Genomic DNA, 27,492 nt, shown 5'->3' with positions numbered 1-27,492 from the left:
CTGCTGGTGGGAATGCAAGCTGGTGCAGCCACTCTGTAAAACAGTATGGAGGTTTCTCAAAAAGTTGAAAATAGAGCTACCCCATGACCCAGCAATAACACTACTAGGTATTTACCCCAAAGATACAAATGTAGTGATCCAAAGGGGCACGTGCACCCCAATGTTTACAGCAGCAATGTCCACAACAGCCAAACTATGGAAAGAGCCTAGATGTCCATCAACAGATGAATGGATAAAGATGTGGGGTGTGTGTGTGTATACATATATACACAATGGAATATTATGCAGCCATCAAAAATGAAATCTTGCCATTTGCAATGACGTGGATGGTACTAGAGGTTATTATGCTAAGCGAAATAAGTCAATCAGAGAAAGACAATTATCACATGATCTCACATGAAATGAGGAATTTGAGAAACAAGACAAGATCGTAGGGGAAGGGAGGGAAAAATGAAACAAGAAGAAACCAGAGACGGAGACAAACCATAAGAGACTCTTAATCTCAGGAAACAAACTGAGGGTTGCTGGAGTGGAGGGGGGTGGGAGGGATGGGGGTGGCTGGGTGATGGACACTGGGGAGGGTATATGCTATGGTGAGCACTGTGAAGTAAGACTGATGAATCACAGACCTGTAGCCCTGAAACAAATAATACAGTATATGTTAATAAAAAAAAAATAATGGACTAGGAAGATAGTAGAATAGGAGAATTCTGAGTTCACCTCCTCCCATGTATACCTGGAAGCAAGAGCTACATATAATGCAAGTCACTGTGAAAATAACCTGAAGATTATTAGAACAGATCAACTACAGCTACCAACATAAAGTAGCAGCCAAAATGAGAAGGGCTGGAGGACCAGAGACACGGTCAGGTACCACACTCCCAGCATAAGGACCCACAAACAGGAGGAATATCACATGTGCAGAGGTCCACCCTGAGGAGCAAGGGGATCAAGCCCCACATTAGGTACCCTAGGCCCTAGGTACCTACACTGGAAAGATGAGCCCCTGTAATGTGTGGCTTTGAAAATAAGTGGGGCTTAACTACAGCAGCTTTGAAAATCAGCAAGACTTAACTCCAGCAGAGCCAGAGGGTTACTGGGAATCAAGATTCTGCTCTTAAAGGAACCAGCACACTTTATCACTTGGTCAGAGACCCAGTGAAGCAGCAGCTGTTTGAAAAGCACCTGGTTTACATCCGAAAAAGAATGATTAATTTTAGGGTGCATGCTGGAGGGGTAGGAATCTGTAGGAGCTTTCTCTGGTAATGGAAGTACTAGCAGGTACCATTTTCTTGCCCTCCTTAAGCCTAGCTGACACTCTATATTTATCTTGCTAGCACTACTTGCCCTACAGTGGGATTGCTCTATGGACCCACTCCACCCAACCTACCTGCCCTGGCAAGGTGCCTCTCCAAAATGACTCCTACTCCACCACACCTGGTAAGCAGCCTCAGTCAGGGCTGATGTGTCCCCAAAGTGACAACCACCCTGCCACACCTGGCAGCCTAGCCCAGACAAGTGCCCCTCCAAAATGATTCTTGCACCAGGGAAGGGGGGCCAGCCCCACCTACCAGCATTCCCACATCAGTTGTGGCCCAATCACAAGAGGGTGCACATAGCCCACACAGGGGACAAGCCTGGGGCACCTGGTTCTGGTGACCAGGGGAGATTACACTACTGGGCTCTGCAGGACACCCTGTACATAAGGCCACTATGTAGACCAGGAAAAACCAGGAAGTGTAGCTGAACTACCTAATATATAGAAATAAACACAGAGAGTCAGACAAAATGAGACAAAGGAATATGAATATGTTCCAAATTAAAGAAGACAAAACCTCAGAAAAAGAACTAAACAAAATGGAAGAAAGCAATCTACCAAGAGAGAGTCCAAACTAATGGCCATAAAGATGCTCACCAGGCTTGAGAGAAGACTGGATGAACTTACTGAGAATTTCAACAAAGAGAAAATATAAAGAAAAAAACAACCAGAGCTGAAGAATACAGTAACTGCAATAAAAAATACACTAAAAGGAAGCAACAGCAGATCAGAGGATGCAGAAGAAAGGATCAATAATCTGGAAGATCAGTAATCTGGGTCATGGAAACCACCCAAGCTGAACAGCAAAAAGAAAAAAAGAGTTTAAAAAAAAAAAAAGACGACAGGTTAAGGGATCCCTACAACATCAAGCATACTAACATTTACATTATAGGGGTCCCAGAAGGAGAAGAAAGAGAGTAAGGGGCAGAGTATTTGAAGAAATAATAGCTGAAAATTCCCTTAACCTAAGTAAAGAAACAGACATCCAGGTCAAGGAAGCACAGAAAGCCCCAAACAAGTTGAACTCAAGAAGCCCACACCAAAACATATAATAATTAAAATGGTAAAAGTTAAAGAGGGAATCTTAAAAGCAGCAAGAGAAAAGCAACTAATTAAATACAGGAGAAACCCCATTAAGGAAATTAGTTGACTTTTCAGCAGAAACTTTGCAGGCCAGAAGAGAATGGCATGATACAAAGTGCTGAAAGGAAAAAACCTAAAGTCAAGAATAATCTACCAGGCAAGATTATCATTCAGAAATGAAGAGACAGTTTCCCAAACAAAAGTTAAAGGAGTTCATTACCACTAAGCCAACCTTACAAGAAAGGTTAAGGGACTTCTTTAAGCAGAAAAGACCATGACTAGACAAATAATACAAAAGGAAAAATTTTCACTGGTAAAAGCAAACACATAGTAAAGGTAAGATATCAATCACTTATAAAGCTACTAATAGGGTTAAAAGATAAAAGTAGTAAAATCAAAATCAATTACATTTACAAAAATTAGGTAAGGGATACACAGAATAGAAAGATGTAAAAACATCATACACATAAAATATGGTAGGGGAAATAGCTATGAAGTGCTTTTATTTATTTATTTTTTTAAGTAGGCTCCATGCCCAGCCTGGAGCCCAACTCAGGGCTTATCTAACAACCCTGAGATCAAGACCTGAGCTGAGATCAAGAGTCTAACGTTTAATCAACTGAGCCACCCAGGTGCCCCTGTAGTGCTTTTAGAATGGGTTTGAACTTAAGTGACCAGCAACTTAATATATGCTGCAATATTAGGATATTATATTTAAACCTCATGGTAACCACAAACCAAAACCTATGATATACAAAAAATAATGAAAAAAGAATCTAAGCATAACACTAAAGAAAGTTATCAAACCACATGAGAAGAGAGCAAGAGAAAAAGGGAACAGAGAACTAAAAACAACCAGAAAACAATTAACAAAATGGCAATAAGTACATACCTACCAATAATTCCATTTTTTTAATTTTTTCATTTTTAATTTCAGTGTAGTTAACACAGTGTTATATTCATTTCAGGTGTACAACACAGTGATTCAAAAATTCCATATATTACTCAGTGCTCATCCAAGGTAAGTGTACTTTTTTTTATTAACATAATGTATTATTTGTTTCAGGGGTACAGGCCTGTGATTCATCTGTCTTACACACTTCACAGCGCTCACCCTAGCACATACCCTCCCCAGTGTCCATCACTCAGCCCCCCAGCCCCCGATCCCCCTACACTCAAGGTAAGTGTACTCTTAATCTCCTTCACCTATTTCACCCATCCCCCCATCCACCTCCTCTCTGGTAACCATTTGTTCTCTATCGGTAAGAGTCTATTTTTGGTTTGTCTTTTTTTTTTTTTTCCTCACTTTGTTAATTTGGTTTTGTTTTTTTTCTTAAATTCCATATATGAGTGAAAGCACACAGAATCTGTCTTTCTCTGACTGGCTTATTTTGCTTAGTATTATAGTCTCTAGGTCCATCCATGTTGTTGCACATGGCAATATCTCATTTTTTATGGCTGAATAATATTCCATTGTATGTATATACCACTTCTTCTTTATCCATTCATCTATTGATAGATACACTTAGGTTGCTTCCGTAACTTGGCTATTGTAAATAATGCTACAATAAACACAGGAGTGCACATATCCCTCTGAATTAGTGTTTTTGTATTCTTTGGGTAAATACCCAGCAGTGCAACTACTAAATAGTAGGGTAATTTATTTTTTTCAGGAACTTCCAAACTGTTTTCCACAGTAGCTGCAGCAGTTTGCATTCCCAGGGTACAAGGGTTCCTATTTCTCCACATCCTTGCCAACACTTGTTTCTTTCGTTTTTGATTTTAGCCATTCTGACAGCTGTGAAATGATATCTCATTGTGGTCTTCATTTGCATTGCCCTGATGATGAGTGATGCTGAGCATCTTCTCATGTGTCTGTTGGCCATCTGGATGTCTTCTTTGGAGAAATACCTGTTCACATCTCTTGTCTATTTTTTAATTGCATTACTCTTTTTCATCGATGAGTTGTATGATTTTTTTTTTTTTTTAAGATTTTATTTGACAGAGAGAGAGACAGCCAGAGAGGGAACACAAGCAGGGAGAGTGGGAGAGGGAGAAGCACGCTTCCCGCAGAGCAGGGAGCCCAACGTGGGACTCGATCCCAGGACCCTTGGATCATGACCTGAGCCGAAGGCACATGCTTAATGACTGAGCCACCCAGGTGCCCTGTATGAGTTCTTTATATAATATTAGATACTAGCCCTCTACTGAATATGTCATTGGCAGATATCTTCTCCCATTCAGTAGGCTGTCTTTTAGTTTTGTTGGTTGTTTCCTTTACTGTGTAGAAGCTTTTTATTTTGATGTAGTCCCAATAGTTTATTTTTGCTTTCGTTTCCCTTGCCTCAGAAGACACATCTAGCAAGATATTGTTGTGGCCAATGTCAGAGAAATTACTGCCTGCACTCTCTTCTAGAATTTTTATGGTTTCAGGGCTCACATTTAGGTCTTTAATCTATTTTGAGTTTGTTTTTGCATGTGGTATAAGAAAGCAGTCAGTTTTATTCTTTTACATGTAGCTGTCCAGTTTTCCCAACACCATTTGTTGAAGAGACTTTTTCCCATTGTATATTCTTATCTCCTTGATTGAAGATAAAATGACCATATAATCGAGGGATTCTGGGCTTCCTATTCTGTTCCACTGATGTGTCTATTTTTGTACCAGTACCATACTGTTTTGATTACAATAGCTTTACAATATAATTTGAAGTCCAGAATTATGATATCTCCAGTTTTCTCTTTTTCAAGATTGCTTTGGGTATTTGGGGTCTTTTGTGGTTCCATAAAAATTTTAGGATTTGTGCTAATTCTGTGAAAAATGCTGTTGTTATTTATATAGGCATTGCATTAAATCTGTAGATTAGTTTGGGTAGTATAAACATTTAACAATATTTGTTCTGCTAATGAGCATGGAACGTCTTTCCACTTCTTTGTGTCATCTTCAATTTCTTTTATCAAGGTTTTATAGTTTTCAGAGTAGAGGTCTCTCGCCTCTTAAGATTATTCCTAGATACTTTATTATTTTTGGTACAATTGTAAATGGGGTTGTTTTCTTAATTTCTGTTTCTGTTGTTGCAATATTGGTGCAACAGATTTCTGTATGTTGATTTTGTAACCTCCTTACTGTATTCATTAATCAGTTCTAGCAGTTTTTTAGTATAGTATTTACAGTTTTCCATATATAATATCATGTCATCTGCAAAGTGTTAAAATTTTACTTCTTCCTTACCAATATGGATGCCTTTTGTTCCTTTCTCTTGTCTGATTCCTGTCTAGGACTTCCAGTTCTATGTTGAATAAAAGTGGTGAGTGTGAACATCCTTGTCTTGTTCCTGACCTTAGGGGAAAAGCTCTGTTTTTCCCAATTGAGTATGATGTTAGCTGTGGGTTTTAAGATTTTATTTATTTGAGAGAGAGAGAGAATGAGAGATAGAGAGCACGAGAGGGAAGAGGGTCAGAGGGAGCAGCAGACTCCCTGCTGAGCAGGGAGCCCGATGCGGGACTCGATCCCGGGACTCCAGGTTCATGACCTGAGCCGAAGGCAGTCGCTTAACCAACTGAGCCACCCAGGCGCCCGTTAGCTGTGGGTTTTTCACATATGGTTTTTATTATGTTGATGAATGTTCCCTCTAAGCCTACTTTGTTGAGGTTTTTCATCATGGATGTTGTACTTTGTCAAATGTTTTTGCATCTATTAAAATAGATGTAGATCATATATTTGTCCTATCTCTTACTGATGTGATTTATCACATTAATTTGCAAATACCGAATCATCCTTGCACCCCAGGAATAAATCCCACCTGACTGTGGAATGATTTTTTTAATGTATTATTGGATTTGATTTGCTAATATTTTATTCAGGATTATCACATCTATGTTCATCAGAGATACTGGCCTGTCTGTGGTTTTGGTACAAGGGTAATGCTGGCCTCATTGAATGAATTTGGAAGTTTTCTTTCCTCTTCTACTTTTTTGGAAAAGTTTGAGAATAAGTATTAACTCTTCTTTAAGTGTTTGATGAATTCACCTGTGAAGCTTCTAGACTTTTGTTTGTTGGGAGTTTTTGGATTACTGATTCAATTTCACTGCTGGTGATCAGTCTGTTCAAATTTTCTATTTCTTCTGTTTCAGTTTTGGTAGGTTTCACATTTCCAGGAATTTATCCATTTTTCCTATATTGTCCAGTCTGTTTCCAGGAATTTATCCATTTTTCCTATATTATAGTTCACACTATTCTCTTATAATCCTTTGCATTTCTGTGGTGTCTGTTGTTACTTCTCCGCTTTCATTTCTGACTTTGAGTCCTTTCTCTCTCTTTTTTTTTTTTTTGATGAGTCTGGCTGAAGGTTTATCAATTTTGTTGATCTTTTCAAAGAACCAGCTCATGGTTTCAATGATCTGTTCTATTGTTTCTTTAGTTTCTGTATCATTTATTTCTGCTCTAATCGTCATTTCCTTCCTTCTGCTGGATTTGGGTGTTTGTTCTCTTTCTAGCTCCCTTAGGAGTAGTGGTAGGTTGTTTGAGCTTTCTCTTGTTTCTTGAAGTAGGCCTGTATTGTTATAAACTTCCCTCTTAGAACTGCTTTTGCTGCATCCCAAAGATTTTGGACCATTGTGTTTTCATTTTCATTTGTCTCCATGTACTTTTTATTTTCCTCTTTGATTTCCTGGCTGACCCAATCATTGTTTTTTTTTACTTCCAAGATTTTATTAAAATTCAAGTTAGTTAACATACAGTGTAGTACTGGTTTCAGCAGAATACAGTGATTCATCACTTACATATAACACCCAGTGCTTATCACAGTGCCCTCCTTAATGCCCATCACCCATATAACCCATCCACTGACCTACCTCCCTTCCAGCAATCCTGTTTGTTCTCTATACTTAAGAGTCTCTTATGGTTTGCTTCCCTCTCTGATTTTTCCTTCCCTTCCCTTACATTCATCTATTTTGTTTCTTAAATTCCAGATGAGTAAAATCATACGGTATTTGTCTTTCTCTGATTGACTTGTTTTGCTTATTATAATACACTCTAGTTCCATCCACATTGTTGCAAATGGAAAGATTTCATTCTTTTTGATGGCTGAGTAATAGTCCATTGTGTGTGTGTCTGTGTGTGTATGTGTATACACACACACCCCCCCCCATCTTTTTTATCCATTCATCCATCAAGGGACATGTGGGCTTTTTCCATAATTTGGCTGTTTTTGGTAGTACTGCTATAAACATTGGGGTGCGTGTGCCCCTTCAAATCAGTATTTTGTATACTTTGGATAAATACCTAGTAGGGCAAATGCTGTGTCATAGGGAGGTTTATATTCTTAATTTTTGAGGAACCTCCATACTGTTTTCCACAGTGACTATACCGGTTTGCGAGGAATATAGTCAAAATTGTAATAACTTTGTGTGGTGACAGAGGATAACTACACTCATCGTGGAGAGCATTTTGTAAAGTATATAATTGTTGAATCACTATGTTGTACATCTGAAACTAATGTAATACTATATGTCAACTACAATTTAAAAAAATTATTTGGTCGAATGTATTACAGTATATCCATGCAATGGAATATTTTTTTAAAAGACTTTATTTTTTGAGAGAGAGTACAAGTTGGGGGGGGGGGCAGACGGAGAAGCAGACACCCCACTGAGCAGGGAGTCCGACATGGGGCATGATCCCAGGACGCCAGGATCATGACCTGAGCTGACGATAGACACTTAACTGACTGAGCCACCCAGGCACCCCATGCAGTGGAATATTATATGGCTATTAAAAAGGCAGAAATAGCTGTGTACATTTTGATATGTAGCTAACTCCAACTTATGTCATTAAGAGAAAAAAAATCTTATAAATTGTTAATTCTAAGTACCTATTAATGTTCATTTGTTATATTGTAAGCTGTTAATATTTAAATTGAAGTGTTTTTATTAAGTTTTTCTTATGTTTCTCTAAGGATAAATTCCAGCCTATGCAATTACATTTTAATTTGCTTACCTGACTGAACGATCATCACTTCCAGTCACAGCCAAAGGTTTTGTAGGATGGATGGCAAGTGCCCAAAGTTCACCTTCACAATGCCCTTGCATAATTAGGAAAGGTTTATTTCTTTCATGTACCACAATTTCAAAAATTTCACTGTCCTGTGTTCCAACTAGAATGTGGTCACCTCGCCAACAAACACTCCTCACAGACAAACCTAATCAAAAGTAAATTGTATTTAGGATAAATGCTATTATGATATAACGCCAATCTGCTAAATCAATTTAATTTTTGTACCTTTTATACCTTAGATGTAAGATAAAAGGAATCTGCAAGTCTTTGATCCACACATTTTCTTCAATTATCCATGTTGTTTGCTATATGGAATGATACATCTACATAGCAAATGATATGATATACCTAATTTCTATGCATCCTTCAAGACATACATTCTTCTTCCTTACTAGACTTCAGTCATAGTCTGACCACTTCTTCAGCCAAAGACTTATAACAACATAGTCTCCACCATGCAAAAAGTAACTATTCAGAAACTACCTTTATAGAATCGTATTATTTTTTCTCTTATAATCTGACTTTTCATGTGTCTACATTTCATTTCTTCCATCTGCTCACAAAATCATTAGAAAGAGAGAGTTCTATTTTTTCTATATATTCCATAGTCCCTTTTGTAACCTCAGGAAAACTAGTGTTTCTGTTTCCTCATCTGTATAATGTGGCCAACATAAAGGTGCCATGGACTTCACAATGTTCTTGTGAGGGCCAAATAAGAAAAAGTGTCAAATTATTTTGCAAACTTTAAGGTACAATAATGCTTAGCAAAACTAATGAAAATAATAAAACAGTTAACATTTACTGGATGATTATTATGTGTCACTTTTAAACATTTTACGTATATTAAATTAGCTCATTTAATCCTATGAGATAGTTATTCTCACCTATGGATGACATTAAATATGTAGCCCAAGGTCACACAGCTAGTAATTGACTGAAATAAGGCTTAAACACAGACCTCTGCAACTTCCAATCCTACCCTATAATACCACACTAGTGAATAGTTTTTTTAATAGTGATTCTGTTTTATTATATCAATTTTTTAAATCCCCAAAGAAGAAAGTATCTCCCAATCGCTGACATTTGGGTGAAGGAAAAACACATCTACATGCATTTAAATCATCCTGAACAAAACTTTTCCCAATCCTCAACATACTTTATTTTCAACAGTTTGCTAAATAGTTACATTTAGCATTCTAATAGTAAAATATTTTTAAAAATCCAAGGTTACCTAAGCAAGCACTTATCACATCTCTAAGTCCCATTTTAATAAGCATTAGATATACAAAAGAATCCTTGTCATAACAGTAAACCTAGACTGTCTTTAGGCAAATTCACCTCTTCAAAAGGAATTCAATTAAATGCACACAGTACAAAGGGGCAAATTTGAGTCTCATTTATATTTACAAAACATATATTTATGTTTACTAAAAGAAATAGACAATCTTTGCTACATTTAGAATTTGCCTAGTAGTGATACATTTGTTTTGTTATTACCTTTGTATCCCTGGTCTGTTTCCCTGAGATCAATCACAGTAATCGGTTTAAAAGTTAAATCCCAAAGACGAATACAGCCATCTCTGCCACCAGTAGCAAAGCCTTCTTCACAAGCATTCATACTAAAAATTCCTGCCTAGCAGAGAAAATAAATTTAACAATATATACTCTTTAAGAAAAATCTACTGTGTGTAGGTAGAAACCCACTTTAAAAGACTCTGGTATGACATCGGAATAAATGGAATAAATAGCAGAAAACACAAATGAAAATCTAGAAATCTCTCTCTCTCTCTCTCGTGTGTGTGTGTGTGTGTGTGTATGAGCACAATATATGACCAATGATACGGGCATAACATAAAGTTAAACCTATACCACGTATAAAAATGAATTATAGACATAAAATTCTAAATGTAAAAAATAAGTAAGTTAGAAAAGAGTCAGAAGAACATTTACATAACTTTGAACTATGAGAGACCTTTTATGCAAGGCAGGTTACCCACAAGCCACAAAGGAAAACAATTTTTCATATGAGAAAAGATATCATAAGCAAAGACAAACAGATTGGGGAAATATCTGCAATGTGTAGGACTGTATAAGGGTTAACATCCCTTATATACAAGTGAATAAAGAAAATCCAACAACAAAGATAACAAAAAAGAGCAAAGGGTAAGAAAAACCAATTAATAGAAAAGGAATTTCAAGTAGCCAATAAATATATGAAATTTCACAAATAGGAAACAAAAGAAGAAGTTACTACTTGGCAGCCAGAAAACAACCCAAAATTTCTAATAGTGGTCACATCCTGTACTGAGGGTATGAGGAAGAAACTGGTATTTTTATATACTAATGAGGAAAATGTGAGTTGCCACAATCTTTGTGGAAAAGAATCTGGTATCTCTGGTCTTCAGACATTTTGCTCAAAGCAAGTCTTGTTCTAAGTGGTTCTTTAATATATTTAATATGTAATATATTATCTATTTAATAGTGGGTCATATTGATACATTTAATAACTTCTCTACTTGAGATCTTACTGCTAATCATGTGGCAGCTCTGCGCTCTCTAGTTCCCTTCTCTATGTAAGGGACCCAACTACTAAAAATCCTTAATCAAAAAACAAAAACAAAACCATTACAAGGTTTTCACAACAGATTTTTTCCCCCTCATTTAATTTCTTATATGAAAATCTCATGAATTACAAAACTTAAATTCCTTTGCCACTCACTTAATGAAAGAATGATATTAAAATTTTAAAGGTATATTTTTTCTAGAATTGTCCCCAAACTTCCCACTGGTAAATTTGCCATAAGAGTACTAGCTTTATTCTAATGTAGTTAACCTAGAATACTTTTAGGTTGAATTTAACAAGCCTTTTATCAACACTACTCTGAGAAAGACACCATACCAGAGCAATGGTTTGAACAAGGTACTAATCAAGCTAATTTAATAAATATCCATGTGTCAAATTGCATAGTTTTTCTTCATAGTAACTGAATTGACTAGAAAGTCTGCTATATTATATATCTTTCATTCTAGGACAAGAAGTAGTTATCTAAAAGTATTTAAAATATGTAAATATACTTACAGTATGGGCTCCTTGTATTGTCCTTATAAGATTGATTCCTTTCCAAACATATATATCCCCATTAAGTGCACCAGAATATGTTAATTCATCCCTTGCACAGGCCAGGCACAAAATTGTTTGAAGGTCACCAGTCTTACCAAAGACCCCTCGTTTTGGGGTCAGAGCATTTCCACATAAACTCCAGAACTAAAAGGTACACAGTATAATCAAATTACCAAAGAATGTTTATAAAATAAAATATTTCTAATACTTTGAAGCTACACTAGAGCAGCAGACTAAGAATTACCTAAGAAATCCCCTTATGAAACATTAGCATTGAAATGTTCACATCCTCATCCTAGTGTCATCAACAGCTAGATTATAGCAGGTAAGTCACTGGTTTCAACCCTTATCTATAAGAATGAACTAGATTATTTTTAAAATAGGCTATGCTTCCCTCCTTTGGTCTCTGAAAAAAATCTACTTGAAACTCAGACAAGTAAAAGAGTTGGTTATGCATTAGCAATGGAAATGAAGATACACCATACACTAATAGGAAGGAGGACCAAACTTAACATTCAATCTTTGATGAAGTAAAGATGGGAAAAAAATGTTGCTCTCACTGATATTTTCAAAGCTGAGCAATTCCTTTACTTGTAAAGTTTAAAAGTAAGAGAGATACTCATTTCGAATAATTTGTTCATTTTTAGGAGAAAACGGGAAGTCAAACATAAATCTTCATTACCAGGGTTTTTATTCTTTTATGGGGATTCAGGTAAATTTTAATAGTTTGCAGAAAGAAATAAACAAAAATGGAACAGGGCAAGGATATACAGAATAGTTCTGCATAAAGAAATTTGGCCCAGAGAATAAACTCAACTTTATAATAAGTAAATTACCACTTAAAGTAACATAATTTGTTAATAATAAAGATTTTACCTCTTTCAGATCTTATTTTAAGACCTAAAGATCTTAAAACCTGAAGCCTCAAAAAACTAAAAATTACGATGCTTATCCATTCAAATAACTAATGAATGCTTTACTCAATGAAACTTTGATTTTTAATTCTAAAACTCCATGATTCCTGTGCACAAGGATAGCTAGTTCTCTTCCTTTCAGCAAATCCCTATTTCAGTCTATTATTTTCATCTAGGTGAGTGATTCTCAACTTTGGCTGCACGTTAGACACACCTGAGGGAAATTATAAAACATGGTATGCCTGGGCCCCCACCAAAATAAACTGAGAGAGAATCTCTGGGGAGTCAAACCCAGGTATCCAAATAATTTTCATGCTCAGAGTAAAAAGCTATTGTTTTATAGTCCAGATCAATGCCATCTAATAGAACTTTCTGTGGTGATGAAAACATTCTCTCTGTACATATACTGATAGAGTAACCACTGGATACATGTGGACCTTAAGCATGTGAAATGTGACTACTGGGATGACTGAAGAAATGATTATATTTTAATTTTAATTAACTTAATTTAAATAGCTACATGTGGCTAGTTGCTACTGTACTGGACAAGGAAGTTCTAAATCATCTTTGGGACTTAGTGTCCTCACACGTACTGCCTGCAAAAAGATCTACCCTACTTTTCATTGACTCTACCAAAAGAAAAGAAATTAACTCATAGTAAAAATAGTTTTTTTAATTAAAAATAGTTTAATTCAGAAGAATAGTTTGTTTAAAACCTGAAAATGGAACTTTCAGTTTCATTTACAATATAAAACAGTAAGATCTGTTTATTAATTTGCCAATAATTTAAGTATTTTATATCAAGTACTACATCAAACATCATCTTGTTCATCACAGATGAAAAAGACAAAAATTTCTACCTTCACAGTCCTTATACTATGTACCTGAAACCTAACCTACAGGCTTTTGCTACTGAATATTTGTTCAAAAAATATTTAATACTATTCATTCTCAAATCAGTACCAGAATATCAAAACCAGAATTGCAGTGGCAGCTAAAGATGCTTTGGAGAAAAACTGGATGGAAGTGAGCATATCAAAGAAAGAATGTGAACACAGAATCTTACTAGGAATTAACTGTTACAAGGAACTGTTAAATCAGATAATGGAAGAAAAACAAGTATTTCCAATCTGCACCAGGGATTTAACAGTAACTGTAAACATAAGAATGAATATCACCACTGACTATATGGTTTCAAAACCCGAACTATAATTGTAAAACAAAACCCAGAGCTTTCATAAGCAAAATAAACTGGGGCTACCAAAGGCTAAGGTCAAATCAGAGAGTAAATATAGAGGAAAAGACAACACTTTCAGAAAGTTGACCATGTGTAGGACCTATGACAAGCACTTGAATAAATACTGCCTTATTTAATCCACTTTATAAGCCACAATTCTAAGATGTGAAAGAAGCTCAACGAGGCTACATGACTCATCCCCGGTCAAACAGTGCTAAGTGTAAGTGGTAAAGCCAACTCTTCCCATGCTGCTTCTGCCACACCATCCTATCTCTGTGAAAGAAACCTCTTACTTTTCTTGGTTTCTGATGCTCACATTTTACTCTGTAAGTGAAACATGAGAAGACAAGATGAACACAGTAAAGCCTACTTCACAAGACTATAAATCCCTTTATGAATACTGTTTTATTCATTCCCTACTCATACCTATATCCCTTACAGTGCCTAACACATTATAATGACACAATAAATATCTGTTACGTTGAACATCAGAATGTTAAAAATGTTGACATTTAAAAAATAAGTACTGTCAAAATCCTAAGACTACCCTATGCTGTAAATAGTGTGGTATGTACTTGGCAGCAGAGAGTAAGTATACGTGACTATTATAAAACAAGACCCTTCTAGTACCTTGATATGTTTTACACCACAGCTGACAAGTTTATTTGGCTGGTACAAATCCCAAGAGATATCAAATATCTGCAAACAAAGCAGATTCATGGTTAAAATACTTATTTTCAGAATCATTTAAGAATCCATCCAAATGACCAAAAACCCCAAAACCCTACCTATCATAAAACAATATTCCTCACTAAATAGTAATGAGAATTCCACACTTCACAATCTTATGAGAAATATGTAAATGATATGAACAAAAACTAGTTCTTAGCTTCTATGAACTTTACAAAACTAGTGAAGTGAAAATTAACACCTCTATTTTTAATTTTTTAAAAAATTTGGTCCATAAGTAACAAGAATAGTTCAACAGAACTAGGGCATGAGGCAGGCACCTACATAATTTTTACAGAGACAAGATACTGAATGGAATGTACATTTAACACTTATACAGCTAGAAATAGAGAACTTTAAGTAATTAAAATAGAGTACGTTTTTATAGCTTTCCATCATACAGAACTACTTATATAAATAATCACAATATCTACTTCAAAGTATAAATTCTGCTTTTATTTTTTAGCTTTGTTGTTTATGGGTCAAATAAAACTAACCTATACTTAAGTTCTGGAGATCCCAGGCTTTCTTGTCTAAAACTCCCAAAACTCTAAATACATACAAACCATTTTCGTTATAAGAGCAAACAATAAAAAACCCAGCTGAAATAAAATATACATTAGAATCATGCACTTTAATAAAAGAAAAACTAACACTTGAAAAATAATTTCATAGAAGAAAAAAATCATTGTTAGTTTTTACCATGTTTCTTTGACACCTACCTGCATAATCACCTAAGATGCTTATTACCTTTAAATATGTACAAAATTATTCTCTTCAGTGATAATAAAGAATATATCTTATAAATTAATTTTTAACAACTCACCATGACACAGATTATATGAAAACCGTATTGTGCAACTTTAAAATACTAACCACCAAAATAAAAATTCTGACAGTACCATTTTTCATAATAATTTACTAAATCCAAAGTGTGAAATGCTTTGATCTAAGTCAGAATACACAATTGTCTAACAAATATACCTAACACTTTAATTATCAAAATTGTGTTTGTGAGTGTGTAACAGGCCCCTTTGAGAATCTGCTAAAAGACAAGTGTATTTACCAAAATGCAAATACACACAAAATTTTCTATATAACTTTTATAGATTCAGAGATTCCACTCCCCCCACCCAGAATTAATGACTACATCTCCTGTGCTGGTTCAGATTAGAATTTTACTACACACAAAAAAAATGAGAGATTTTTAAGGGTTTATGATTAAGTTTTTGATGTACATTTATAAAAGTAGTATAATATTTAATTAAAAAGCTGACTACAAAGTATTTTCTATATTAACTTAAACAGCTTAGAATAAGGAATATACTTTTAATAAGTTTCCAAAGTAAAAAATGTTAGGTCTCTGAAATTTTTTAATAATATATAATTTCAAATTCACACACAATATGTTTCACTTAAATTACGATATGTACATAATAAACCAGTGATAAACAAAACTACATAGACCCTAGGCATGAGCCGTTCAATTTTTAAATGGAGGTCTGAATACCTTAAAATTCATCACTTTTGCTGAAGCAAACAACGGTTAAAAGTTTTGTGCTAACACTTCACATACTGAGTCATATTTTTGAGTACTACAATATATATACAGTTCTAAAATTTTATGAGTATTTGCAATTGTACTTTAAATTTTTAATTACATATGAACTATCTAGCAATAACAAAGCATGGAAACATAGAATCCCCTGGCTCTCCTCTTTTTCCCATCCAATACCCAGTAGAAACCCCAAAGAATACTTACTCTATCTGTGTGACCAGGGGCCATAGATAACATTTTTCCCCTCTTCCAATCCCAAACACAAACTGCATTCTTTGAATCAAGTCCAACTGAAACCAAGCGCTGAATTATATCCAAGAAGTCCATGAGGGAATAAAAAGGCAAACAAATCAAAAAGGAACCAAATTATAAAAGGCAAACAAATTATACTCATGGGTATTATAAACTTACACATCAAAACTTACACATTTATATTATATAGACTTGAGAAAAGCTGGATGTTCATCTTGTTAATATTCACATACATGTAGTTCTGCACAAGAAGGAAAAGAGAGACTTCCATTCTAACAGTAGGACTGACAAAATACCCTAAACATCTCTCCTCCTAAAAACTAAAAATGCTGGATAAAATGTAAGAACATCTTTTTAAATGCACTGCTGAGTTATGTCAAGGAATTATGAAATCTGGAACAAAAACAAAGAGATTTCAGACAGGAATCCTGGAGGGTAAGAGAGCTCCCACAACCACTTTATTCTAAAGGTACCAGTTAGCTCTTGGTAAGCCTGGTTTTTGTTCTATAGGCTGGACAAAAATAGGAGATAAAGTTTAGGGCCAGTCCAAGGTGTAGATTTGAACTTCAGACTTCTGACTAAAGCAGTGAACTCCTCAGAATAAGGAAAAACAAGAAACCATTCCTTTAAAAAAAAAGGGGGGGTGTGGCAATGCATGAAGGGGAAGACAATCCTCCCTGAAAATTGATAGTCAAAAGCAGCTTTCACACGGTCAAAGGGCCTAACTCCACATTAATTATGAACCCCTCAAGTGGAAAATTTCAGAGTGGTCCTGAGGGTTTTAGTCTTCAGGCATTTTCAACAGTATAGCACAAATATAAATCCTACCTGGAAAACTAACACTTCAATCCATCCCTCAAAGAATTCCTACAGGTAGCAATTCAATAAACATAAAAATAAACACCCCCAACCACCATAACCATAGGAAGTAAGGGACTATGAGTAAGAATCAGCAAGACAAATAGCAAAATCAGTTCTAGAAAACATCAGACATTGGAATTATGAGGGGAAGAGAGAAATAAAATTAAGTTTTCAAAGTATCTTCATACGAGCAAAGAATAGGAGACTGTAAAAAGTATTCAAGCAGATCTGAAGAAGCAAATGGAATTTCTAGAAATGAAAAATAAATAAAATTTAAAACACAGTGGAAAAGTTAAATAGGCAATTAGAGGGAGATGAAGATACAGAGTTAAGAAGAGGAGACAGTGAGATGGAAAGTGTGAGAGGGGTTAAGGAACACAAAATATGGACTTTCAGCCATGAAGGAGTATCAGGTCCGAACTTGCCCCCATGATAAACAACCAGAAAACTATAAAATGTACGAAACAAATGCTTTCAGACATTCATAACAGGAAGTGAAGCATTGTGAGCTCTGAAAGAGGGAGAAACAAACAAGGTGCAGGTACTTGCCCCAGCCTTCATCTAGGGGACAATTTGCAGATTACAGCTTAGAAAGGTAGAATCCAAACAGAGCCCAGCAGACTTGCTGATTTGAGAAGACAGAGCCTGGACTTCAGAGAGGTCAAGATGGCTAGAATTTGCAGAGCAGAGAAAGAGCTCCAGAAAATTTGTTTATGGGTCCCCTTGAGAACACCAATCTTTGCATGCTTAGGGTGAAATCCATGAGGCCATGCAAAGAACAAATTCTGGAGGAAAAAAAAAAAAAGCAATTACTGGGGAGCTGAAGCCAAAAAATTCCCAGAGATCACAAAGGGTCAAGATCCCTTGCGTTCCCAATAACCAGAATGTAGATATCTCTTTGAACTCACTAGGTATTCAATGGGGACCCCAGAAGGGTCACAACTTAGTGGTAAAATTAAACCAATAGTTCTAGAGGAAGAGCTACTTTAGCCTTGTCCCCCAAAAGCATGAAAGCAAGCTTTCACAAGGACCAAACTGATCCACAAGGAACTTAACTACCTGCCAGAACAATGTCCAAAATACTTTAAAGGAATACAACAAAATCTAGAATTCAGAATAATACACAATGTCCAGCATCCAATAAAAAATTATTGGACATGTGAACAAAGAGGAAAATGTGACAAATAATCAGGAGAAAAATCAGTTAATAGAAACAGACCTAAGAACCACAGAAATTATTAAAATTGAGACATTAGCTATTAAAATGAAAATGTTCAAGATGCTCAAGAATTATTTAAGATTTTATTTTTAAGTAATCTCTACACCCAAAGTGGGGCTCAAACCCAAAGCCCCAAGATCAAGAGTTGCATGCTCCACTGACTGAGCCAGCCGGGAGCCTTACTCAGGAATTATTTTAGAGCAGAGGCTGCTGGGAAGATGGTGGAGTAGGACGTCCCTGGGCTAACATTTTGCTGCATGGCCGCCTAGAGAGCACCCACATCAGCATAAATAACCCAGAAAGCAGCCCGAAAACTGGCAGAACAGACTCTCTGCAGCCTGGCATAGACAAGAGAACACAGCAAAGCAGATCTACCCCCTCCGATCGCTTTTGGCAAGATCCTGTCAAAGCGGTGCCACAAGCCTGGCAGTGTGTGCACTGCCCAGACAAGGGTCAGCACCACTCCAAAGTGAGTCCTACCCCAGGGAGAGGGAAGATAACCACACACCCATCTGATTGTGACCCCAGCAGTGGGCTGGGGGCAGGCAGTGGGTCTGACTGCACCCACCAACAAAAGCTTCTCCGGAGACAACACAGGGACAATGCCTGCATTTGGTGCTACTGCATCTCTGGCAAATGCCTGGTCTGACTCAACTCAAGCCCAAGGCAGCCCCAGAGCAGTCCACTAACACCATGGGCACCAGACTCTACCCACAACAGGCAGAGAGCCATCGCAGACAACAGGACTGAAGGCAAACACATCCTAGCCACAACGGTAGGACACCCCTGGAGCAACACACATAGGAGACATCCCCTGAAGCACCAGGTTCTGGGGAACAGACATTGCATTGCAGGACCTCGTCTTCATAAAGCCACTACTTTCAAGTGCAGGAGACGCAGCTGACTTTCCTAACACAGAAAAACACAACGCAAAAGACAGAATGAGGAGACAGAGGAATATGCCCCAAATCAAAGAACAGGACAAAATCAGAGCAGGAGACCTAAGCAAAACGGAGGTAATATGTCTGATAGCAAATTTAAAGTAACGCTCATAAAGATACTCACTAGAATTGAGGAAGGACTGCAGGACCTCCATGAGACCCTCCACCAAGAGATAGAAGACATAAAAAAGAACCAATTAAAGCTATTAGACTCACTAAATGGAAATAAAAATAGGCCATCTGGAATAAATAGCAAGAGGAAGTAGAAGAAAGGATCAGCCACCTGGAGGACAGAGTCATGGAAAGCAATCAAGCCGAGCAGATGAGAGGGGGAAAAATATGCAAAATGAAAATAGACCCAGGGAACTCAGCAACACTGTCAGGCATAACAATCGCATGATAGGGATCCCAGAAGGAGAAGCGTGAGAAAAGGGCGCAGAAGATTTGTCTGAAGAAATAATAGCTGAAAACTTCCTGAATTTGGGGAAGGAAAGAGAAATCCAGATCCAGGAGGCACAGAGAGCCCCCAACACAACCAACCCAAAGAGGTCTGCACCAAGACACAAAGTAAATAAGACGGCCAAAAGTAGTGATAAAGGGAGAATTTTAAAAGCAGCAAGAGAAAGGAAAGCAGGTACATACAAGGGAAATCCCATACGGCTATCAGTGGGTTTTTCAGCAGAAACTCTGCAGGCCAGAAGAAAGTGGCATGATAAATTCCAACCGCTAAAAGGAAAAAATCTACAGCCAAGAATACTCTATCCAGCAAGGCTTTCATTTAGAATAGAGGGAGAGATCAAGTCTCCCAGAAAAACAAAAATTAAAAGCAAAACCAGCCACATCCCTGTCACCCATGATGCCATCGGCCTGTGGGTCTCAAATTCACAGTCCAGCCGCCCTCCTGCCCGAGTCAGCATGCACGGCCTGCCACCTGCTAAATGCCAAGTCAACATGCCTTCACCTCAGATTGCCAAGGGCTCAAACTGACACTCTTCCCCTCAAATTTCAGCCCCTGTGCTCAAGTTTGTGCACAAAAGTGGGAATAATTATAACAGCAGAATGAAGCAACCCAAACATCTATTTCTGTGGAATATAGAGTGGATAAAAGGAGTGTGCTAGGCTGAGAACATCTCCAAAAAGCACATCAAAGAACAATACATACAACATGATTCTGGTTAAAAAAAAAAAAGAAAAAGAAAAAAACTTGGGAAGAATAAAACAAGATGAAACCAGAGAGGGAGACAAACCATAAGAGACTTCTTAAGCATAGGAAAGAAACTGAGGCTTGCTGGAGGGGAGGTGGGGGGGCGGATGGGGTAACTGGGTGGTGGGCACGAAGGAGGGCATGTGATGGAATGAGCACTGGGTGTTGTATGCAACTGATGAATCACTGAACTCTACCTCTGAAACTAATACACTATATTGTTAATTGAACTTAAAATTTAAAAAAAGGAAACTCCCCAAAAAGATTTTAAAACATACAAGGAATAAAATGAGAAATAAAAGATACAAAAGAACATGTAGAACTTGTAAAAATGTTAAGTTATGTGAAATAAAAATTCACTCCATAGGATTAATAGCAGCTTAGAGCATTCAGAAAAGATACGAGTCTGTTGTCTTTCTCCCTCTGGTCCTCCCCTGCTCGCACTTTCCAGTCTCTCTCTTTCTCTCTCTCTCTCAAATACGTAAAATCTTTAAAATGCTGAGGGGCAATAAGGTAACATAGAATAGTACACCTAGCAAAATTATCTTTTGAGAATCGGGTCAAAATAATGTTTTTCAAGTAAACAGAAGGTGAGAAAATACACCATTGACAAACCTGCACTAGAAGATACGATAATGGAAATTTCTTCAGGCAGACAGAAATGATACACTTGTGAATGAAGAATGCCCAAATGGCAAATATGTAAATAAGGCTTTTCTTGTTTTTAATATTCTTTTAAAACTGTTTAAAGCAAAAATAAGTTATGAAATTTACAAAATATGTGTAAGTAAAATGAATAATAGCACAGTAAACAGGAGAAAGGAAACAGTATAATACATATATTTTTCCACATTCTTTCCAAGTGCATATGAGCTTCATGAAGATCACAAAATAAGCCTAAATAAATTTAAAAAATCAAAATACAGACTACGTTGTCTGACAAAAACAAATTAGAATAACAGGAAGTTGCACAGAAAATCCTCCAAATGGGTAGAAATTAATAATACACTTCTAAGTAACTGAAGGGTTAAAGAAATCATAAAGATCAGCCCACAACACATAATTTGAAAAGCACTGGTTTAGAAGCAGGGGTCAGCAAATTACAACCCTCAGGCCAAATCCTGCCTGCACCCTGTGTTTGTAAATAAGATTATATTGGAGCACAGCTGTACCCATTCTTTTACAAGCTGTCTGTGACTGCTTTCCCACTACAATGCAGAGCTGAGTAGTTGAGCCAGAGACAGTATGGTCTTCAAAGCTTAAATATTTCCTGACTTGTTACAGAAAGTTTACTAATCTCTGATTGAAAGCATAGTCACTGGTACCAGATTGCCTAGGTTTGAACACTAGCTCCATTTCTCACTAACTGGATTACTTTTAGCAGTTATGCAGCCTCTCTGTAGCTTAGTTTCCTCACATATTAAGTGGGGATAATAAAAGTGTTTCATAGGGTTAACATGAAAATCAATATATATATGAGTTACTATATGATTAATGTTATATAAACGTTTGCTATCATTATTAGTTTACCATAACCTTAATTAGCTTTAAGAACCTATGCCCTCATGGCATCTGGGTGGCTCAGTTGAGTGTCTTAACTCTTGGTTTCAGCTCAGGTCATGATCTCATGGGTTGTGAGATCGAACCCTGAGTTGGGCTCCATGCTCAGCAGAGAGTCAGCTTGAAGATTATCTCCCTCTGCCCCTCCTCCCACTCACACACAGGCATGCGCGCGCACGCGCACACACACGCTCTTTCTCTCAAATAATTAAATCTTTTAAAAAAGAGAGAAAGAAAAGAACCTACGCCCTCTTCCTGTCCGAATGAGAAATGCCATCTAGTACCCAGTTAGAAACAGATTTCTGCAAAGTAGAATTACTATTTAAATCCTCAAATGGGTGGGAAGAATGGCTCCCATAAAAAGCTACAGTATATACGTAGTATATATGGCTCTCCATCAAATCATGCCGGCAGAAATCTCAAGGGAACAAGAGGAGAGAGGATTTGCTTTCTTGAGAGTCTTTAATAGTTGGGAACTATAAGGTATCAGTATCTAGCTAAGAGGGGCGCCTGGGTGGCTTAGTGGTTAAGCATCTGCCTTTGGCTCAGGTCATGACCCCAGGGTCCTGGGATCTTGCCCCGCACTGGGCTTCCTGCTCTGCGGGAAGCCTAATTGTGTTCCCTCTCTCGCTGTGTCTCTGTCAAATAAACAAATAAAATCTTAGGAAAAAAGAGAGGCCTTTACCTACTGTGTTGAGATTAAAAATTTCACAAGTATCAAGTGAGGGACAGTTAGAGGGGCACTGTCCTTTCTCTCTGACTTGGCTCATCATATACACAGAGCAAACCACAGTTGGTCAAAAGCTTTAAGACTCCATGTATCTCCATAGAACCTCCAAACATCCAGCTCAGTATAGGCAGTAACAAAAGAGATCTGGGAGCACTTCCTCTGTAGCCCTAATAAACTTACATAGCCAAAATCAACCTCCCTCAGCATAGATTAAGCAACAGCAGAGAGGATAAGGTAGAAATAACCAAGCCAATACTACTTCCTCTCCTAGCTTTCTGTCATTTTTTCCTTAATCACTTTTTCTCACATTTAACCCAGCCTATGTAGATGAGGAAGAAGATTAGGTCTTCCAGTAAAAGTGATGCTTTAGGGGTGCCTGGGTGGCTCAGTCAGTTGGGCATGGGGCACTCCTCCCCCTCCCTGCCCCATGAGCGCTCTTTCTCTCTCAAATAAATAAAAATAATTTTAATTAATGCTTTAAAACTGTATCTTGGAAGACTGAGGAAGATCTGGGTAGAAAAGTACAAGAAAGTGTTTCAGATCAGAGGACACCAAGATTAGAGAGATCATGGTGCTGTCAGGAAAAAGCCTAATTCAGGGTGGCTGAGGGGAGGAGTGCCACCTGGAAAGTGGCAGGAGACAAAATTGGAAAGGTAGACCAGAGCCAGAGAAAGAATAAACTTTTTGTTTTAATAGAGTTGGACAAAGAGAGATTCACTTTTCAATGTGTAATATATGGTACAACTGTAAGACATTTAAGGGAGGGGGTATCTAGAGTTAAGGAGAGAAGCTGGGGCAACTGTTAGCTGACGTGGGCGTTAAAATCATGGCTCTAAATGATCACCTAGAGAGAATAAGTAAAAAGAAAAGAAGGCTACAGACTCCTAAAGAACACTGACATTTCAGAAGCAAACAGAAGGAAAAGCTAAAGTCAGAGAGGGAGAAAGAAAGCCAGATAAAGAAACCTCTATCCATCTTCCCAAATTCCTCCTTGATCTTAGTCCCAAACAAAATCTTGGTTCTGCCCATTAATTGAATTGGAAATATTTATTAAAAAGTTCTAGCACACTAAATACTCAAATAAGAAAAATATCCCAATAGACACAACCAGATGATCCCGTAAGTTCCTGCAACTGTGAAACATATTCAAATAAGGAACAATTATACTCAAAAGATTTTAGTAGGGGGGGTCCCTGTGATCTGTGTTCATTACGTAAGAACTAATTGTCATAATGTTACAAAGTAAAGTCACAAATTTTGCAAAAGATGCAGGGCTTAAGGGAGCAAATACTGGTAAAATCATAAATAAAGCCATCAGAAATTAGGACCTGGCAAAGAAATAGAAAAAGACTCAAGAATAATACATCAGGCACTTGAGATATGTCCTGATATCAAGAGATTGCTAAAAAGGCACTTGAAAAAACCAGTGAACTCCCCTAATATTTTTACAAAATTTACTCTCTTCATAATCATGTGCCAACAGTCAAAGGTAAACTAAAGCATTTTATTTTGTAACTGAGAAAATTAGGTTAAAAAAAATTAACACTATTCTTATTTATTTTGCAAATCACCAGAGCTATAACTATAGCTTAGATTTTAATGAGAAATGTTTTTATAACATATTGTTGTATTTTCAAGACAAAGTACCACTCAAATTTTCCTTCTTCCCACTAAGAAATCTGAGTCCCTGTTTGGTGTGCATATGTAGACCTTTCAGGTCCTAATTAATTTTCTCAATAAGGCAAACTTCTGGTATTCGAGTGGATATTCAGTCCATTTAGAAGAAAGCCTCTGGGAAAATAACATTCAGCATTATTACCAACAGGGAAACTCATTCATTGGATAAATCTTAACAGAGCCCTTATAGTTTCAAATCTAGTAGAAATGCAAAAATCATACAATATTTCCCAGATGATATCTCATAAACAGTTTACAGATATTAGTGAATAGATATGTTCTCAAATATATTTTTTAACTAAAGCATTTTCTCATTAATATAATTTCAGAGATACTCTTAACTTAATCTTCAATTAGCAGCAGTTCCTTATAAGCTTTAACTACATTTAAGATGGATGAATTCCTTCTGAAATATAAATCACTACCTCCTAAGTTCCACGTTTGGGAGGCAGGAGAGTACTGCGGTTAAAAAACACGAGCTTTGGAGTGTGACTGACCTGGGTTTCCGCTCTGGCTCCATTTACTAGCTGTGTAACCTGGGGCAAGTTATTTAACCTCTCTAAGTCTCAGTTTCTTTATCTGTAAAATAGAGATAATAATAGTATCTATTTCATAGGGTTGTTGTGAGGATTAAATAAGATAAGGTAAGCTTAGCACAATGCTTGGTACTTAGTATGTGCTCAATAACTTTTAGCTGTTATGTTTTTTTATAAGCTTAAATTTTTAAGTAACACTTTTTCATGAAAATCTGTGATAATAAAATACACGTACCCAAGGCTTTTCTTATAAAGTACTTAAAATAAGCAAAAATAAAGGCCTTTCAACTAGGAAAAGCTATGGGCATGACTTCCTTGTCTGTATGAAAGAAGTTCCTCAAAAATGGAATATATTACATTCAGAAAGAGCAATTTCAAAATTAGGAAGAAAACATCTGTGTTTAAAGTATACAGAAGCTTATTACAGTTAATACATCTTGGACTTCATAACACTTCTGGTAAATGATTTAAAAAAAAAACTGTGGAGGTTTGTTTCATAAAATTTACTCTCCTGTGAGGTAGGTAAAGAGTATTAATCTCTTCCTTTAAAAAAAAGAAAATAGGGGCGCCTGGGTGGCTCAGTCATTAAGCACCTGTCTTCGGCTCAGGTCATGATTCCAGGGTCCTGGGATCGAGCCCCGCATCAGGCTCCCTGCTCCGCGGGAAGCCTGCTTCTTCCTCTCCCACTCCCCCTGCTTGTGTTCCTGCTCTCACTCTCTCTCTCTGTCAAATAAATAAAATCTTTTCTAAAAAAAAGAAAATAAAATTGATATGAGGACAGTAAGGGACTTGAAAAACAACAGCAAAAATGGGACATGAATTAAGGTTCTACAATTGCCAATCACTGCTACATAGTGATTAAACCTAGAAGCACATTTTTCCCCAAATGAAAGGTTCCAGTTACGTCTTTAAAGATCTCTTACCAGACTCTTAAGTCATATTAATCTATGCTCTCAAATAAACTATTCCTCAGAGTTATAAAATATCTACTTATCATTTTCAAGGGAACACAACACAATGTAATGCTTCTGTAAAATCTCAATCTAAAATTAATTTTATGAACTGAAAGCAGGTAACTAAAATTTTTCTAAAAATTAAAATGATTTTTAAAGTCTAATTTTAACATAAAAATTTAAAGACTATAAATTAACCACATCTGCAAAATTCAACTTCTTACTACTTCTTAAATATGTGTTAGGTATAACAAGTTCCATGACAGCACCACAAAAAAGTTCTTGGCATGTTTAATTTTTTTTAACAATCATTAACTAGAAGTAGATAATAATTTGGGAACTGATAAGTAAATGGAATGATAATTATATCCTTTGTTTTCAACTTTGATTTTGTATAAAAATAGCTATTATAGGAGCTGTCTCTATTTTCAATAAAAAGTGTAATTTTAACAGAAACCTTTGAAATAACTGAAAATTAAAATGTATACAGCTCTACTTTGAGAAACCTAGTTTTCCTAAGATGTCTCCCATCTGTCTTCTCAATGTACACTACCTGGAAAAGAGTTATTTATATGTAAAATTTTCTAGGACAACCAGGTAATATTCTACTGAGTCAGAATCTCTTTAACTTTCATAATAGCATTAATTAAAAAGTTCCTGATACATGAAATAAAGACTCCTTATTGTTCTTATTTTTCTTATGTTCATTAACTATCCACCCAACCTACCTACCTCTACCTTGAACAAACAGGTACTTTTCATCTACTGCTTTCCAATTTAATATTTATAGATATAAAATCATTTCTTATGGTACACATTTTTAAGATATAGTTAGGAAAAGAGAAAAAATATTACATACCTGTCCATCTAAGTCGAATGCTAAACAGGCTATACCATGTGTATGAACATCCTTTAGAACTGATATGGTCTGCACAGTGTATGAATCCCAAACACAGATATAAGGCTCTTTCCCAACTTGTCCTGTTGCTACTAATACTCGTTCAGGATGCAATGCAAGGCTGCAAAATAAATAAACAAATAAATTGACTTAAAATTGCTTATAGCGCTTTTATAATATTTGATATATGTAAACTTTATATATACCAAAGCAACAATTAGATGTTATCCATTTAAAGTAATATGGATTTAAAATAACTTCTACAGGGGCTCCTGGGTGGCTCAGTCGTTAAGTGTCTGTCTGCCTCCAGCTCGGGTCATGATCCCAGGGTCCTGGGATTGAGCCCTGCATTGGGCTCTCTGCTCAGCAGGAAGCCTGCTTCTCCCTCTCCCTCTCCCACTTCCCCTGCTTGTGTTCCCTCTCTCGCTGTGTCTCTGTCAAATAAATAAATAAAGTCTTAAAAAAAAATAACTTCTACAAAAATCCATGCTAAGAGTTATTACTTGACTAGTATATGTATGTGATAAGCAGTTTGATGACAGACTTCATAATCTCTGTAATATGATACAGTGTGTGTAAACTTTGCAAGAAAAGAATTCTCACAAGGGATCAACTGCACCACAGCAACAAATTAGTAGCAACCTTACCA

General features: G+C 36.5%; 1 protein-coding gene across 1 annotated transcript in view; it reads right to left on the bottom strand.

The window, feature by feature from the left end:
* EML5 (EMAP like 5) overlaps positions 1-27,492 on the bottom strand; it is a 168,139-nt gene that overhangs the window by 111,850 nt on the left and 28,797 nt on the right. The window contains exons 2-7 of the mRNA XM_028098102.2: positions 26,805-26,964; positions 16,217-16,315; positions 14,356-14,424; positions 11,533-11,718; positions 9,951-10,086; positions 8,397-8,598 (exon numbers count right to left, since the gene is read on the bottom strand). Of these exons, the coding sequence (XP_027953903.1) occupies positions 8,397-8,598; positions 9,951-10,086; positions 11,533-11,718; positions 14,356-14,424; positions 16,217-16,315; positions 26,805-26,964 (852 nt within the window). The remainder of the gene's footprint in view (positions 1-8,396; positions 8,599-9,950; positions 10,087-11,532; positions 11,719-14,355; positions 14,425-16,216; positions 16,316-26,804; positions 26,965-27,492) is intronic.

This window comes from Eumetopias jubatus, unplaced genomic scaffold (assembly GCF_037043125.1).
Source record: "Eumetopias jubatus isolate StellerSeaLion01/CBP00866 unplaced genomic scaffold, mEumJub1_p1.0 scaffold_7, whole genome shotgun sequence".
In the NCBI taxonomy this organism is placed as follows: Eukaryota; Metazoa; Chordata; class Mammalia; order Carnivora; family Otariidae; genus Eumetopias; species Eumetopias jubatus.
Note: the sequence above shows the minus strand (reverse complement) of the source record. Positions and strands in the feature narration are given on the sequence as shown.